General features: G+C 38.9%; 2 protein-coding genes across 3 annotated transcripts; one reads left to right on the top strand and one right to left on the bottom strand.

The window, feature by feature from the left end:
* Positions 1-293: 293 nt before the first annotated feature.
* On the top strand, positions 294-4476 carry LOC113701688 (BTB/POZ domain-containing protein At3g50780). The gene is made up of 3 exons (XM_072057180.1): positions 294-875; positions 980-2032; positions 3090-4476. Exons 2-3 carry the CDS (start codon positions 1391-1393, stop codon positions 4062-4064), a joined length of 1617 nt encoding a protein of 538 aa, XP_071913281.1. The 5' UTR covers positions 294-875; positions 980-1390; the 3' UTR covers positions 4065-4476.
* Positions 4477-9136: 4660 nt separating this feature from the next.
* On the bottom strand, positions 9137-15943 carry LOC140010381 (BEL1-like homeodomain protein 2). Of its 2 annotated transcripts, none has more exons than XM_072057178.1 (5): positions 15587-15943; positions 13749-15311; positions 12098-12480; positions 11232-11292; positions 9137-9962 (listed from the first exon to the last, which is right to left on the bottom strand). In XM_072057178.1, exons 2-5 carry the CDS (start codon positions 15234-15236, stop codon positions 9327-9329), a joined length of 2568 nt encoding a protein of 855 aa, XP_071913279.1. In that variant the 5' UTR covers positions 15237-15311; positions 15587-15943; the 3' UTR covers positions 9137-9326. The 2 variants fall into 2 exon arrangements, with proteins under 2 accessions (XP_071913279.1, XP_071913280.1); XM_072057179.1 differs by having other exon boundaries at positions 13749-15302.
* Positions 15944-16419: the final 476 nt, after the last annotated feature.

The following is a 16419-nucleotide window of genomic DNA, read 5'->3' as shown; positions in this document are numbered from 1 at the left end:
ACATGCACATCACTATCATTTTCAAATTCTATCAACTTTTTATCTACAGACCATCATATTCTTCAAGTGTCATTTTCTTGTTAATGCCCATAAACACTTGTTTTTTTTTTTTTCGCAATTCGGCGCTATATCATCTAGAGGGATATTCTTGCGAATTCAAGTTTACAAGAACTTATCCTTGAAAACGATGGTCTTCTTTTTTTTTTTTTTTTTAGGCAAAAGAGATTCGATCGCTCGTACACGACCACCTATAAAAGCAAAAGCAAAGTCTTCGCAATTCGCATAGAAAAACTCAAAAAGAAAGAATTACAACCTCACTGGCATGGCATGCCTGTCTTTTTTGATTGCTCTCGGACTCAGTTATCCAGACAAGTGTGCTTGTCTGTGAGTGTGTGAGAGAGGGCGAATGAAAAACTTCTAGTTGTGTTGTGTTGTGTAATAGAAAAAGGTTTAAAGAAGGGGAAAATTTCTCAGACCACTTCCAAAAACAATCATAGAAATCAGAAAAAGCAACCTCAGACACGCACAGACACAGGGTAGCAAGTGAAGTTACGAAAACAGCCTAATGAGTTTCTGTCAAGTGTTTTTAACTTTTGGGGCTGTGTCATGTGCTGCATTTTAGTAACAAGACATTTCTAAATCACTAATACAGCTCTCAAATGGGCACTCATCATTCAACTCTGTTAAATCTCAGTTAAGTGGTTCCCTTGATGCTTGACATCTAAGCTCCGTTCAATCATTTTCGAGGCCTATTGGGATTCTTATATTAAAGAGATCGAAGAGATGGGATCTCACTGGAGTCCCAGCCAGCCCAGTTGTGTTCGTGAGTCTTTTGTTGTTTTCTGGGGTTCAAAGATTTTTCTCGAGCTGAATTTGTAAAGACTCCATCTTTATCCTTCCTGAAAGCTTGTACTCTTGTGTACCACATATATTCTGTTTCTTTTTTAGAGTCTGAGGCTTCGCATCTGGTTAATTGTAGGGGAAATAACTCTGGGACTTTCGCAAACTTGAACTTTGTCTTTCAGAGGGCCATTAGGCTTTCGAACATTAGCCTTTTGGATTTCTCATTTGTTTTTGTACTATACTGCAATTTTTGTTTTTTTTTTTGGGTTGTGTTCTCCTTTAAATGTCACAATATGAATAATTCAGAATTGTGTTTGTTGTAGACTTGAAGTGCATAGCTGTTTTGATTATCGGATTCTTGTATGCATCTCTTCTGGCAAATAGCACTAGGGTTCAAAAACTAGAGCTTGATTCTTGAAATTTGTAATATTCTTCAATTGGTGAAGAAAGATAGTAGGTAGAGATAGTATCAGAGTCAAGGTCTACATCCCTATTCTCGTTGTAAATACCATAGCTTTATGTAGTTGTTCTTGAAGCCGGGCTGAGCATGGCTGAAATTAGAGTACCGAAGGTAGAGCAGGGTGGTCAGACCAAAATAAAAAATGTGCCAATTGCAGTGACACCAGAGGGTTTCTGGTGCTGCCCCTCTCCTGTTGTGTTTCAAAAGACCCCAAAGACACAAAGTCCTCTAAACAAACCGAAATCATCGCCTCCAACACCCGCACCGAATACTGCATTTCAGAAGAAAAGTTCTGTAAGTGAGAAAAAGCAAGCAGCCCTAGCACCAAAATCCAATCTTGTTTCAAGTGATCAAAAAGCTCCTAATTCTGATGCATCGCTACCTGGTCTGCCATCCATTACTGAGAGGACACTTAGGGTGAAGGCGGAAAATGTGCAGAGGAAGGTGTCAATTGAGTTTGGGGAACCTGGAACGAGCGATCTGAAGGTGATTTTACTCGGGAAACAGGGCTTTGCTGTGAAGTTGAGTGTCCACAAGAAAATTTTGGTTGAGCATAGCAGATTTTTTGCAAACAAAATTTCAGAGCAGCAGCTTGTTTTTCCGTGTCTTGAAATTGACGACTGTGATGATGTTGAAATCTACGTTGAAACTGTTGGACTTATGTACTGCAAAGAATTGAAGCAGCGGCTGATCAAGCAAAGTGTTCCTCGTGTCCTGCGCATCCTCAAGGTATCTCAGAAAATCATGCACGAATGTTTTGTTTGTTGCTTCGCATTGCATGCTTTTGGAAGTTGTCTGATCATTTCAGGCTGCAATTGCAGTAATCAGTTTGAACTATTTTATTGATATGATTTTTGTCACAACTGTTCATGGCTGCTGGAACTGGATTAGATTCTATTCTTTATATTATATTTTTTGTTTCTCATATTAAAATGATTGGAAGAAATAAAAGTCAGTGGTTATTGAGCTAAGAAGAGCCTGTCTACTTGATTTATGCATGATCATGAAATCATAGCTAAGGAGTATTAATCTTGTGACAGCCAGATTTTTAGGCCTTCGCTGCTACTTCAGAGCAGTCTGGACAGAATAGGCCCTCTCTCCGACTTTGGAATAGTCTGTGATCATTCAAATATTCTTTTTTCTCCCCCTGTGTTTTGGCATTCCCTTGGAAATTCCACGTTTTCAGATTGAGCAACCCAACCTACACCTACCCTGTGACGAAGAAAACTAGTTTTGACAGAACTGCAACAGATTATGAATAAACTTTTGATTTTTGATTTTTTTTTAAATTTTAATTTTTTTTTAAAGATAGAGATGGACAACTGTTGTGATTGCAAATTTGTGGCCAATTTAGCTGTAGTGGTATCCGGATTGATGCAGCAATCACATAAAATTGGGATTCAAAGGCCTGTTTCATCTAAACTAGCATTTGGTGGTAAATCTTTGTCTGATGATTTGTGTTGTGTCTTTTGCCTTTTGCTTTTCTTCATTAATATCATGTTGGCCAAAAGCTGATTTGAAGTTTTTGTTTGCAATTTCGACTACTATGCATTATGCTCTCATTGACTCTGAAATCCTAAATATCTATTAGTACTGTATCTAAGAACGAGAAGCAGCTCACTAGTACTCTTAGGTTGAGTTTCTTCTTGTGATGATTGGCTATTTTGTGTAGCACTCTGTTATTGTTAAACAATCTTGTTTTGTATCTTGATAAGTATTTAAAAGATGTGAAATTTGTTTTGCACTTTGAATGTACGCATATTTATAGCTTGAAACTATAATGCAGATTGCAGAACAACTGGGCTTCACTTCATGCATACAGTCTTGCTTGGAATACTTGGAAGCAGTCCCCTGGGTAGGAGAGGAAGAAGAAGACAAAGTAGTTAATTCAGTGTTACGCCTGCAGGGGGAGGGAATTGGAGTGACCCCAGTATTGAAGCGTGTCTCTTCTGATGTTTCAAAGCCACCTAAGGATACACTGTCCCAAATTCTGGAGTTGATGCTGAAGAGCAATGAGGAGAGAGGCCGACGTGAAATGAAATCCATTGTGCTGAAGCTCCTTCGGGAAAGTAACAGTCTTCCTAGCTGCTCAAGTTCGGTTGATGCATGCAACGCAATAATTTATGGATCATGCAGAAGCTGCATGGATGTGCTGTTGTCGGCATTCAGACAAGCTACTGAATCTGAGTTGACCAGCAAGCTACATGATTGCAAAGAACCATTCCTTAAGCAGATATCTCTAGAAGCTGATAATCTTTCATGGTTGCTTGACATTTTAGCTGACAGGCAGGCAGCTGATGAGTTTGCAGTAATGTGGGCTAGTCAGCAAGAACTGGCTTCCCTTCATGGAAAACTTCCTATCATGTCTCGATACCATGTTAGCTGTATTACAGCAAGGCTTTTTGTTGGAATAGGAAGGGGGGAGCTTCTGCCCTCAAAGGACATCCGCCTCTTGTTATTAGAAACCTGGTTGCAACCATTGATTAATGACTACAATTGGTTACAACATGGGTGCAGGTCATTTGATCGGAAAGTTGTGGAGGAAGGAATCGGCAGGACCATTCTCACATTGCCTCTGGAGGAGCAGCAGAGCATTTTGTTAGGTTGGTTGGGCACTTTTCTAAAGGCTGGCGATAGTTGCCCAAATCTTCAGAAAGCTTTTGAGGTCTGGTGGCGCAGGACTTTTGTTAGACCATATACAGATTCAGTTAACCCCCCTCAGTCAGATACCACCGTGGGGTTGAAGATGGTAGAGAAATAAATAAATTAAAAAAAAAAAAAAAAACCAAGTACCATATGTGGAGGTGATGCAGAGTTTACTGATGCATACTGGGGTTTCAGTCTCTTTTTGAGTTTTAAGAGCATGGAAAGCAATATATGGCCGGAAGTCCATATGCAGAAGCCATCCTCATTTCAGGATAAAACAGTTCCTTCTCTGAAGTTTAAACAATTCCATGAATCTCAAAATTCGAGCTGATCCATTACGGGCTCAGAGAGATTCATCAGGTTAAGGAGTTCAGATTGCTTGGTGTTTGTAAAAGTTTGTAAAATACAGTGTTGACTGTAATGCATGTCTGAGTCTGAGTTACATTTGATACACTTGGTTCTGAAGTGAAGTGATGTCAACTGTAATGCATTTCTCACAGAAATGAGATAGGCTGATTTAACTACAATCCAATCACTGTAATCTGTCTGTCTGCCTGCGTTTTAGCTTAGCCAAGTCACGGAATTTGTCTCTATTATGAACTTCTACATATAAAATGCCTGGTATATTACATTGCAGGTTACTGTGCATTACATTGCAGGTTACTTGATAATGTTCAATATTACTGGGGAAACCAAAGGACGTTTTTTGCTATAAATTGGAGTAATCATCATGGAGTGGAAAGTAACAGGCCCGGTGCTCTCGGCTTTCTTGCTTCGGAAAAAAAAAAAAAAAAAACTTTAGGGTCGTCGACGGCGGAATATTGAACGGCGGGGAACCAAATGTTTGCCTAACATTATTGTTGTCATGCTCATCGACCTTGCAATATTCTCTCGTTTAATTGAAATATCTTCGGAGGATGTTGATATTGGGCCTCGACGAATTGAGTATCTATAACCAACCAGACGCAGCAGCTAGCTAAGAAACAGCTTGGCTTACTCACTCACAAGTCACAACTCTCGACTCTCAACCTCCTCTGCATTAATTTATAATCAACCTCCTAAATCTTTGTAGATGATTTTTTCTTTTTCTTTTTCTTTTTTTTGAAGCCGTGGATGGTGGTGGTTATAAAACAATAAATAATGTCTCTCAGTGGTCCTCGTTCTGGAAAGCAGCAGCCATCTTTCCAATAACAATTCGTTTTCTTGGACTCGAACAAACTTGATCCTTTGAGGGCCCTCTTATTTATTGAACTTGAATCAAAGCAAATACGGGCTTTAGCTAACTACTTCTGTATACGGTAGTATTAGAAAGAATGATGGCCAAGTTGAAAATTTTTACTGTAACACTCAACTCTATAATATGATTTATTATGTTCAGAATTTGCAACATTTCGCAAAAGTAGGGGGGCCAAAAAGAACACCCAAAAAAAAAAAAAAGGTTTGAAGGAGTAACTCTTGCAAAAGTTAGTATCAATGAGCATCTTCTTTTTATTATTCCTCATCAATAATTAGTAGTAGTATAAAACTTTTTTAGGATTAATATTTCCTACACTGACTGACAGACAGTGTATCATCGTGAATGAATGACAACTATACAAAATTCGAATTTAAAATTAAATTTTTACACATGTATCATCGTGGTGACAGTGTATGCACTGACGTGACGTCAGTGTCTATAAACTTTTAACAACAAGAGAAGTAAGGCGCAATGGTTTACGGAATTTGGGCTGAGCATCTGGGTTTGAAGCCCAGGCAGACCTTGTCACCGTCTGGTCCCGTCTTCGGTTGGGTCCCATTAGTGGGGAGTGGAGTCTCTTAGGAAGCGAGGTTGGTGGACGAGCTTTAAGGGTACGGGCCCGGTCACGTAGTTTTCTACTTGTGCGGCTAATGCTCATGATTTGTTGCGAAAAAGGCCAGAATAGTGCGAGAGGGGACCAACAAAACTCGCAAAAACTAGCATTTGTCATGCCCACTAAACATTCTTATATCTAATCTACAGAATGTGGCCTGCGGCCAAGCAAGCAAGACAAATTTTGCATTCTACACAACTTGGCCGTCCCTAGTAGAGTATTAATTTATCACTACTGCTGCTCTTGTATTTATTTTAATAATCTGCTCATCAATTTGGCTACCCCACCAAAATTCGCCAATTAATTAATTCAAGATTGGCTACCCCATCAAGTGTGCGCGCATGCATGTTTTTGTGTATATATTTAGTTTGCTACTTTCTACGCTTAGTTTTGTTTTGAGCAAAATTGTTCCGAGTCTTTCAATATCACAAAAAAAGAAATACAATTTCTCCTCTCTTTTTTTTTTTGGGAATCAAAATAAATTTTTGTGACCACAAAAGTATTACTTTGGGAATGAAAGAAGAGACTTGCCTTTCAGTATTTGACGGTACTTGATCGTATACACTTTTTTTTTTTTTTTTATCAATAATATGATTCAAGAATTGAAATCCCAGAAATTAGAAGTCTCCACTTACTTAAATCTCATCTTTTTCTTGCTAAAAAAAAACATTTAAAAAAAAAAGAAAGAAAGAAAGAAAAAGGAAGGCCTGATGGTAGCTTGGCAACAACTTGTTAAATCAACAACTATAGCAGATCATGCAGATATATCTTGGCCACGGCATGTCTCAAGCAAGCAGCAAAAGTTGTAGAATAGGTGAAAGGTAATTGTTGCTTTGCATATAGTTGTTCTGAATCTTAAGGAAATGTTGGGGAATCGCTTGCATTGGTAACACATATAACTAACTCACCAGCATCATCACCCAAAACTAATAAGATGGAAAGCCGATCGCCCAAAAATGTAGCTCGTGGTTGTTGTCCTTCATTTTCACTACCAAACAACCTCAATAGCTTCTAAAATCAATTTTAGTCCATCGCTGTTTGTCATCTTTGTTGGCGAGATCATTGATGCTTCAACTAGTCCGTCCATTCGACTTCTGGCTTTTACAAATCACAGTGATTAAGGAGAGAATGAGTTTATTGCTTAATGGGAAGGACTTATCAGTATCAATGAAGGAAAAACAGTACCATCCCACCACCATAAATTCTTGCCGTGTCACATATGATATGAACCCCTGATTCCAAAAGCGCCGTAAATAAAAATATTAGATCGACAATGCAGGTCTGATGTACCAAGTTCGGTGAACTGATGAAGAGATATAAGGGAAATATTAATTAGCCGCGTACCTTTCCCTCAATTACGTAACAAACTATAACGTGCGCAGTTACAGATCTTTGTCACCATGAATGAGATTCCTTGTCAAGTTCAAATTTTAGTTTCTGGAGAATACGAAGATTCCTTGCTCTGCGCCTCCGTAGATGTTCTTCGGAGGAGCCTGCGTTGATGCAGAAAGAAAATGATTGATGCAGCGATATCAATTCACTTTCCTTCTTTCTTTGTATTTCTCAATTTTACTGATTTGTGCTCTCTTTTTGTTGTCGTTTTTGCTCATAGCCTTTGCAGTAGACAAAAAACTGCTACCAAGACATATATTATTCAGCTTTGCCTTGGGTTTGTTTAGTCCCACAGATATTTTGCCCAAGCATTTTCATGTTATTGTCCTAATTAATAACTGCCACAGCTGTTAGTCTTTTTATTTGACTGCTGTAACTTGTTGTCATGATTATTAACTAGTAGTATAAGTTACGATGCAAAAAAAAAAGAAAGAATTCTTTAAAGGGAAATAATCTTGCATCAAAAGCTTCGCCGGCCGGTAGGGAGGGAGTTCAAAGTTCCCTCTCTCCATTTCAACTCCTCCCTCCAATTGCCAGCCAGCTAGAAGGAAAAAGTTTATAAATGTATTTTCATCAAAATCACACACTTGCAAAAGCCAAGAACAATTGATACTCCCTCCGTCCCACTTTGTTAGTCTTGTTTTCCTTTTTCGTCCGTCCCAAATTGTAGTCCACTTTCCCATTAAGAAATGTATCAATCTTTCAAATTGTCTAAAATACCCTTATTAAATATCTTGTTATTAATACATTGTTATTAAATACTAACCCACTACATTGAATACATTGAGTTTTTCCAATACATTGAATACATTGACTACATTGATTAGCATAAGGGTATTTTAGGAAATTATTAATCTAAATTTATGTTTCCAACCAAATTAATTACACTTTCTTAATCTGTGTGAAAAAAAAAACCAAGACTAACAAAACGGGACGGAGTATATTTCTTATATAATTCAGAAATTTAAGTTTTTCTTTATAAATAAAAAATTCCGGTCTTCTTTTATATATGTGGAACAAGGGCATTCCACTCTAGATCGATTTTGGAAAACAATAATATAATAATGTATATCAGAACTGCCGGAGAAGATGTAATTCACAAACAACTAGGGCTGCAGCTAAATGCGGGAATCATATTCTGACAAGAAGGAAGGGACTGATATAGAGGCCAGAGCTTCATAATTAGTTGAATTACTCATTTTGCATGAGATAATTAATGTTCTTGTAACTCTATTTTAATTTATTAACCATTATCAATTTTAGTAACTTGATGATATCTTTCATAAAAGTAAAGCAGTTGAAAGACGCAATCCAGCAAGACAATCTAAGGCAATTTAATTTTTCAACTTCTTTGTTCTCCTTTCCCCTTCCCTTTCCAAAAATTTAAAAGGAATAAAAAAAAAAGAAAAAAGAAATACAGCCCCTTCAAGACAATTGAAAAAAGTTGCAATCACTGGAATGGTCATAAGATACCAACCAGTTAATCTTAGCGCGATGTAGCTGATATATTTCCTCAGCAAATACAACAACTCATGGAGTGCAAGTAAATTAAGCCCGTCACAGTTAATCATCTGAAAACATTTAGTTATGACTGCTCTCTTTCATTCTTTCTGAAGCTACCTGATGATAATTGTCCTCTCTTTTTTTTTTTATTTTCTTAATCATGGATTAGCTAGAATCAGAAAAGGTGAACAAACTAACTAGTTCCTATTATAAACTACTCCAAAATTTGTCACTAGCTAGGAACAGAGATGACATCTTTCAAAAGTGGCTTTCACCACGCGACGGAGAATATAGAACAAGAACTAACTTGACTGAGAGCTCTTTAATTGGTGCAAAATTCTTCTTAGTTTGTATGCTCCTTGAATTCATGACTCGATCCAGTTTTTACTTTCGCGTGGAGTATCATCACTGCGCAACATTTAATACAGTACAAAACGTCAAATGCTCAAAATAATGGCTATACAATTACAATAATTTTGATACTGCATAGTAACATTAAGTGCTATATGTGTTTCTCGTCACGTATTTGACTAGATAATAGTACAAGTACAAATAAGAACAAAAAAACAGGTACTAAAGACCATTATCAAATCCAAATTATCTTCTGATCTTCTCTTCATCTCCAAGTTTAACTAACTGCCCCCGAAGTCTCGAACAGAAAAGGTAGTACTACTATTCTCCGGTAGGTTTCCGGCATGACGTAGCCCTAGAGTAAGTGAAACATCTCCAGCACTAGTTCCAAACCTTATGAACGTGGACCCCATCTCAGCGTTGGCGGATGTCACAATGCCGCTGCGGCGGCAGGCGGCCTCGGAGTCGTAGGCGGTCGGAAAAGATTGTGAAGACATTGTTGGTGGCTTGACGGTGGCGGTTTGGGTAGCAAGAGAAGTGGAAATAGACATTATTGAGGTGGAAGTAGCGGAGGAACAATTGTTTTTTGCTTGGTTTTCCGAGAAGCATTGTCTATTGATTGCGAAGAATGAAGGGTCGTTTTCAGAATCATTAATTTCGGATCTTTTGCCTGTTGCTGTAATTGCTGCTGCTGCAGTTGTTTCTGTCGCTGTTGCTGTCGTAGCAGTTGTGGTGGCAGCTGTAGAAGATGGGGTGGTAGTAGTAGTGGCATTAGGCGTTGGTGTTTGTGCAATGTTGCTGCCATTGCTTTGGCTTGGTTCTCTCTCTTCTGCCTCTTCTTTGGCTTCTTGTTGGTACATCTCTTCCACCATGGGTTTCCACAACCGGACCCTGGCATTAATGAACCAGTTTGAGACCTGGAACACGCAATTACAATATCAAAACATTAAACCCAAATACATATAATTGATCCGCTGCACTGCATTATGCCGCGGCGCCCGCCCTCACAAATATATATATATACACACACATACGCGCGCGCGTACTCACACTCTACAGGATATTTTAATAAATGAGACGCATGGAATTTAATAACCTTGCTTCTTTTCTCCCATGCTACAAAATACCGGCGTGTTTTTAACTCTTTCTTGATGCTGCACTTCGGGTTTTGCTCTTGATAAGACAAAATTTGGTGAAAAAGACATTCAGCATCCCGTCACTGTCATTTTAAAGAGACCAAGATTTTGCTTACCGGGCTTTGTCTTTGATGTTATTATTGAGAAGGTCTTTCAACTATTGTACGCCAACCTATGATTAATCACCATTTTGCACTCTTTGCTTTTTTGATATCTAATTTCTTTTGACTTCTATAGGGAAAAGAGGATGAACAAAAATTATCCCTAAAATAATTGGTTTCCTTTTACAATGACATTTCTTCAAAAAAAATAAGACACTTAGACTTGTTTTTTTAATGTATATGAAAGAATTGAATTTGAAATCTTTTACTTACACTTCTTTTCCTACGACACCCAATCCATTCTCTGCAGGCATGGACATTGAAAAGTATTTAGTTGAAAATGAGGCATATTATCCAAGAGTGCTTTTTTTTTTGCCGTATAGTCTACACTTGGGGGTAGTACCCTAGAGCTTGTCCACTACGAAATCAGAAGAAAATTGAGCAGGGAAAAACCTTGCGCACGAATAAGTGAAAATCCCAGTAAAATGTTAAGTCGAAATACGAGGTGCCTATAATTAACCAAGAAGCAACTATTTGGTGCAGAATTTAGTGTAATGAATTGTTCTAAGTTTCTGGGCATGTTAGCGATAGACAAAGCCAAAGCTGCAAACTTTCACGTATTTCACTGTTCTTGCAGGGTTTTTCACTGTTTAAGAATTCCTGTCTTCGTAGAAAAAGCACCGAAACAAGAAAGGGTAGCAAAAAAGTTTTGGCTTTTCTCTAACGGAAAGAGAAAAACCGTGGAATTAAGAACCTTATCCGTGCAAGTCCAACTGAAATAACTCCTGGTCACCCCACCCTCTCTCTCTCTCTAATTGTCGTGTTTTTTTACGGTGCTCATCACTCAATCGTTAAAAACAGAAAAAAAAAGAAAAGAGGAAAGAGGAAAGGTGAATAATATAAGAGAGTAAGAGGTAAAATGACGTTAGAGTAATATAGTAGCAAGTACCTGGTTTCTTGACAGACCAGTCTGTCTTGCCAACAGATGCTTATCTGCATCGCTTGGATACCTGAGAAAGAGACCAGAAAATGACATCAGATTTCTTACCTAAACCGCATAAAGAAACGCATTACTTTCTCTATCCTCCGTAGTTTTCATTGAAGGTTTCTTTTCTTTTTCCTGCAACGGGCGTGACAATCTAAGAGAGGAAGATCAGCAGCAGCAGCGACAGCAGTAAAGCGATCGAGGACACTGCTGACTGCATGCTCTGATCTGATCCCCCTCTAACATTGGCCACATCCATTAGATTCTTCCCCATTATATTTGCTTTTACTGTCATGCAAACATGTATGTAGTCACGACAGACGAGAGAGAGAGAGAGAGGATGAGAAAAAAGAAACAGTGAGTGTGTGTGGAGGACGACGGGTTTTTTTGTTTGGTGTGGGGGGGGGGGGTGGGGAGATGGGGGGAGGGCGGAAGATTGGGGTTGGTTTGTGAATAAAGGAATTTACGAGGTTCATATGCAATAGTCACACTAACGCCTATGTCAGGAGGGACTAATTAGGGAAAGGTGGATTATCTACTGCAATTTAGTAAAATGAATGTAGCGAGCCCTTTTCAGCTTTTTCACTGACCAAACAACAACAAAGGACACTGCTTCCAACACTGTCCAAAGTAGAGACAATACTTGGAAGTGTTGCTCCTATGTATTTCGGCTAATAATGTCTGAGCAATTACGTCATGTCTTTCCTTGTAATTTGGTAATAATGCTTTTTTTTTTTTTGGGTCCTCCTTTAACTCAACTACGTTGGCATGGATATGGATATTTTACTAGTATCTTAAGATTAGGTCAGAGACTAGCTCAAGAAACGTACGGGTGTAGAAAATGCTCAAAAAGCCAAGCTCGCAAAATGTTGACTGAGCGTTCAGGCAAGCCCCTCTGAGGTCTCCATGCTTCTTGTTCCATCATTCCCATTTGGTGAAAGGCCCTTTGCTGTCTCAAGCTTTGTTCCAGAAGCTTAAGTCTTGGAGTCTCTCCTTTTGTCACGCCCGATGTACCGGCGTCTTTCTCTCCCAGTAGCTCACAACTGTGTTTCAGCTGCGTTGCTATGGCATCCTTGAGGCACCGGAAATGTCGAGACATTGCCTTCTGAGCAAGTGCAGTGTACGGTACTGCTGCACCGAACCCCATCACCAGATCAAATGAGTTGACCACCATTTGCATTTGTTCGCAGTAATGATTGTATCTTCGATCCACCTGCAAGTCAAGATTAATGTACATGTCGGAATTAATTAGGTTAAATCACTAAAATTTTGATACTCCTGATTAACGCGAGTAAAACTGATCTAAAACTATAAGAGGGTTAAGAAAAGCCTTGGGCAAAAGTGATATGAATTCTTGAAATACGAATAAAAAAAAGTCTATAAAGGAAGGCAAGTAAAAAACGAAAAAGTCTCTTTCCGGACAAACCAATTTTAAGGGAAATATGGATATATGAGTACCATATCACAATAATGGAAATGAGGAAACGTAACAACTAAACAACGCTTAAGCAACACAACCTAAAATAAATCATGCAATAATTGACGAGACCTAATTGTCAATTTGGTGAAATAAACGTTTGAAGGTAAACCATAAGGTATTAACATAATCTCATGTTTATTAGGTTGGAGAAGCTTTTGCGGGAAAGACTGCAATTTTGTTGGATCCTAAACTCATATGTAGACAACAATGTATCATAAGAAAAACAAAAATAGAAGACTAATGCGTGAATACAAAGCCTGCTACCATGATATGATTGTTGACGTGAACAAAGAATATACTTATGTTTATTGCCTTGCTCTCTTTTCCCAATACAGCCAACAACATCCACAGTGTCTCCATAAAAAAATGGAGAAAACATGAAGAAAGAACCAATCTTTAGGTCAACCCCGATGGAAAAAGTCATACGTATATACATCAATGGCTTTTCCCGCAACATTTCCCATGATGGAAATGGAAGTATAATTAGCACCTGAATTAAACGTCTTAGCAAGTTGCTACGCATCTAGGATCACGAGTACTTGGTTTAGCTCAATTTGCTGACTTCCAATCAATCAAAGTAGAACATCTTCTTTCTTACCAGGAAAAATAAAATCGTCCAATGTAGTCAGTGGCCACTCTTTCTTTCATGTTTTCACCAAACAAAATCCAAGTATCCTAATACCCCCACCGATGGTATCAGTAGTGAAATAAAATATGAAATATAGAACTCTAAGAAATCAACCTCAGTTAACTCAATCTATCGAGAGCCTATTCCATTGCCGGCTGTTTCTATGGTACAAACTTGTATAATATTCCTCGAAACTCGCCGGAATTTTGCTGTTGTCTTGTCCCCGGTGCATTTCATGATTAATGGACTAAAATAAACATCAATGATTGGTCATTGACGAGATGAATATAAAATTTGAGAGAGAGAGAGAGAGTGTGTGTGTGTGTGAGAGAGAGAGAGAGAGAGAGAGAGGGCTCAAAGAGAGAGTACGTGCCTCATCAAGCATAGATAACAGTTTGACCTTTCTCCTTTGATGCTCTAGCCTATCAGCCGCTGATAAAGGAGGGAGATCCTTTGAAGAAGAAGACGAATTTCCGCCACCACCGCCATTAGTAGCAACACCACCACCACCACTATTGCCACTTGGATTGGAATTAGGGTTAGTAGTGCTATTATTCCTTGCTAATTTGTTCTTCTTGAGTGGACCTCTACCCACACTGCAAAATTCTTCCAACAACTCCTGTGCTGCTTTTGCGTACTTAGAATTCCTCAAGACATTGACCACGCCCAGAGATGATCCGAACCCAACATGAAGCTGGTGATTCTGACCCACTCCTCCTCCACCCTGGGCTATATGCAATGGCTGATGATGGTGACCGCCACCTAAATTCTTGTAAGCGTATTGAGCAGCAGAAGAAGTATTAGACCCTCCTCCACCTTGATTGAAAAATAACACGGCTGCGCCATCTTCCATTCTCAATTCCTCAGCCTTAGCCGCTTCAAGATGTTGTAAAGAAGACGACAGCGATAAAGAAAGGCCTTGGCCTTCCACAACCCCACCAATTTCAGTAGCACTGGTAGCTACACCGCCAGTCCCACCATCGGGAACCCAAGTGAATTGTGATGAAAGACCAAAAGGCGCACCAGCAGGAGATGCAGCACTCACTTGATGATGATGATGAAACCCATGATGATGAAGAGTAGAAGGCGATGATATTGAGGGAGGGTTAGGAAGCAACATATGGAGAGTAGAGGACGTTGGATTAGCAGGAGGAGGATGAGATTGAGATGGTGAAGGTGACCTTGGTTGCGGATTCATTAGGAAAAGTTGCATGGCTGCTGCTGAGTCCGCATTAATGCCTGATATCTGTTGTTGTTGTTGTTGTTGTTGGTGTTGGTGGTGGTGATGATGATGAGTAGTAGTTATAGCGTCACGCTCGCCCACAACGTTTTGATTTTTGGATTCTCCCAACGATCCCAAACCACCCACCACCATTCCTCCTCCTTGTCTGTTACTATACCACTCGATTCCTACAGGAGTAGCCGGAGGCGGCGGCGGTCTTGAGTTGCGATAATTGTGGGATAATTGGCCCTCCAATGAGATATCCCCCGGAGTTGCGGCTCCCGAAGTAAAATTAAACATTTCGGACAACATACCTGCTGTTTCATAACCCGGGAGACCACTTGATTCTACTTCATCAATGGTAACCAGAGGTGGAGGAGGGTCAAAGCCTTGAACTCTCAGTTTATCTCTACGGATCTGCTGTGCTATGTGCTGTTGATGTTGTTGTTGTTGGTGTTCCTGTTGCGATCTCTCGAACCCATTCGAGAAACTAAAGATTCCTTGGTGATGATAATCTTGGGACATAGAACTCAAAGAATTGGTCTTGTCTAGGATTAGCTGCTGCTGATGATGGCCGCCCTTAGAGGAATACTGAGATGTAACGAAAGATAGTAGTGGAGGTTGAGTTGCTATACCCATGTCATGAGTTCTTTCTTCACCATCATCTCTTTCTTCAGCCACACAACCCTTGCTTCAACTAGCTAGCTGCGCAACCTAAGCATGGATCGGTATTAAAAACATTTATATATTAAAAAAAAAGAAAGAAAGAAAGAAAAGAAAAGCCCACTAACCCTGGGTTGTTCATTTACAAAAAGAGTACACAGAGCAGCTAGCATAGATCATATCATTCAAATACAAAAAGGAAGTAAGAAAGAAAAGGAATAAAAGAGGAAGTAAAAGAGAAAGCATCAATATGAGTCTGTTCTTTCTCCATAAATTCTTTATTTTTCAACAATTTTCAGCTTTATTCATATTGTGAGCAAAAATACCTCTCAGAGTTGCAGGATGTAAAAGAGTGCAAAGCTCTCAGACATCGTTTTCTCTTGTCTATGGGATTCGAGACTCGAGAGTAGAAGAAATAGAGAGAGAGCCTCCTCTCCTCTTAAATCTTGCTTTTATATCTCTTTATCTGTTGTTCCTGAGGCTGAGGCGACTGTCCTTCATCTCTCTCTCTCTCTCTCTCTCTCTTTCTGTCTTTCTCTTGCTCTCCTTTTCTTTCTTACTGCCTGTTGCTCCTTGCAGGAGTCTTCTCCTCTACAATCGCCTTCCCAAAACAGAGTCGAACAAACCAGAATACACTTAAAAAATGATGTAGTACTGAAAAGTTGAGGGATTGAGTGCTGCAATCTATAAATATATCCCTATAGCTTACATATATCTATATATATATATATATATATATATATATATATATATATATATATATATATCAATATCTCTCTCTCCTAGGATGCACACACCAAAGATAGGAGCGAGAGTAGAGAACAGGTCGCTGTTTTTCTTCTACCCCTCCTTTTTCACTCAACAATTTATATTTTGAACTTATTTTATATATTTATATATTTTCCTTTTGACTTTATTCCAACAACATTAATATAAAGCAAAATTTTGGCCTAGGAAAATTATAGGTCCGATTGAGTGGAAGATATGCTAAGTTACTAAAATGCCACTAGACTAAGCCCCCAACCAGCACAAACTTTTTTTTTTTTTGAAGGAAACCTGCACAAACTTGCAAGTTTTCAAAGAAAAATTGCTTTATTTTTCGTAGATACAATTTTCAATCATCTTTTTATCTCACATATATCAAATCGGTGTAGTAATT

Source organism: Coffea arabica, chromosome 7c (assembly GCF_036785885.1).
Source record: "Coffea arabica cultivar ET-39 chromosome 7c, Coffea Arabica ET-39 HiFi, whole genome shotgun sequence".
NCBI lineage: Eukaryota > Viridiplantae > Streptophyta > Magnoliopsida > Gentianales > Rubiaceae > Coffea > Coffea arabica.
The sequence above is the reverse complement of the archived record's forward strand: the minus strand, read 5'-3'. Positions and strand labels throughout refer to the sequence as shown.